General features: G+C 44.3%; 1 protein-coding gene across 1 annotated transcript; it reads left to right on the top strand.

Annotated features, from left to right (window-relative positions):
- Positions 1-355: 355 nt before the first annotated feature.
- Positions 356-844, top strand: LOC107484834 (uncharacterized). Its single transcript, XM_016105378.1, has one exon. It carries the CDS (start codon positions 356-358, stop codon positions 842-844), a length of 489 nt encoding a protein of 162 aa, XP_015960864.1.
- The last annotated feature ends 575 nt before the right edge of the window (positions 845-1,419 follow it).

Below are 1,419 nucleotides of genomic sequence, written 5' to 3'. Positions count from 1 at the left end.
TCCAAAACTCTGTATTTTTTTTTTGTAACTAGTTGGCTTAAACTCCGCAAGCTGCGGCTAGTTCCCTATGATTATTATAATATTATATCTATATATGTTTTATTCTCTTGCACCTATACCTTGTGTCTTGTGCGTTAGCTTCGTGTGAACGTTTCACGCTTTTGTAACTCTGTTTTTGAGCTTAATCCTTCATCGGGCTCCTAGAATATATTATTTACTTCTATATAAATATGTATAAGCCTTAGAATTATCGTAACCTTTGATTAACCTTTGCCTTGCGGCTAGAGGTAAGGCTTAGGGTAATTGGGGTGTTACACTATGGGCTTATCGGATAGCGTACAAGACACCCATCTGCATGAGTCCATTCTGCCTAGTATACGGAAAGGCTTGTCACCTCCCGGTGGAGGTGGAACACAAAGCTTACTGGGCGGTGAAGGAATGCAACTTAGGATTGGGGGGAGCTGGAATTGAAAGGAAACTGCAACTACAGGAATTGGAGTGCCTTCGTCTAGAAGCGTATGAGAACTCAAGGCTCTACAAGGAAAAGGTGAAGGCGGTGCATGATAAGAACATCAAGAGAAGAGAGTTTGGAGCTGGGGATTTAGTCCTCCTCTATAACTCAAGGTTGAGACTAATGCCAGTCAAGTGGAGATCAAGGTGGGAAGGACCCTATAGGGTGGAAAAGGCTGAGCTATATGGGGTCTTCCACCTGAGTCACCCTTCAAGCCCCACCTTCTTCAAAGTCAATGGCCACTGTTTGAAACTATATCATGGTGAGAAGATGAAGAACAACACGGAGTTGGAGATCTTCCTCTTGAAGGATCCAGCACAAGAAGAGGACTGAGCTTATGGACCGTCCAACTTAAGGACGTTAAAGAAAAGTGCTAGGTGAGAGGCAACCCACCATGGTATGATCTTCCCTTTTTATTAGTTTTATTTTATTTATATCAGTGTTAATTTCCAGTTTTACGTAATTACCTTTATTCTGCATTATTTAAAAAAAGTGCATATGACGCGCACGTGTCATGTGTAAGTGCGCAATATTGAAAAACTGAACAAAGAGTTACGCTGGAAGCATGCAAGAAAGGTGCCTGGCGCACAAGCCAGCCTACTTGTATGCGTGGGTGATGCGTGCGCATCACTTACAATTTTGTCAATCCACGCATAAGTGTCAGCGATGCATACGTGTGGGCTGCAAATTGGCGTAAATTGGCAATTTGGACAAAGAGTTGTGCGGCCATGGTGCAGGAAACGTACGTCTAGCATGACCAGTGGTCACATGTACGCGTGACCGACGCTTACATGTCACCTGCATTTTTGCCACCAACGCGTACATGTGGGGGATGCGTGCACGTCATATGCGCCGCGTCACTTAACCCAGCGCGCCGCCCAGATTCTGTTTTCCTTCATTCTTCTCTT

Source organism: Arachis duranensis, chromosome 4 (genome assembly GCF_000817695.3).
Source record: "Arachis duranensis cultivar V14167 chromosome 4, aradu.V14167.gnm2.J7QH, whole genome shotgun sequence".
Lineage (NCBI taxonomy): Eukaryota > Viridiplantae > Streptophyta > Magnoliopsida > Fabales > Fabaceae > Arachis > Arachis duranensis.
This window is presented reverse-complemented; position numbering and strand designations above follow the sequence as displayed.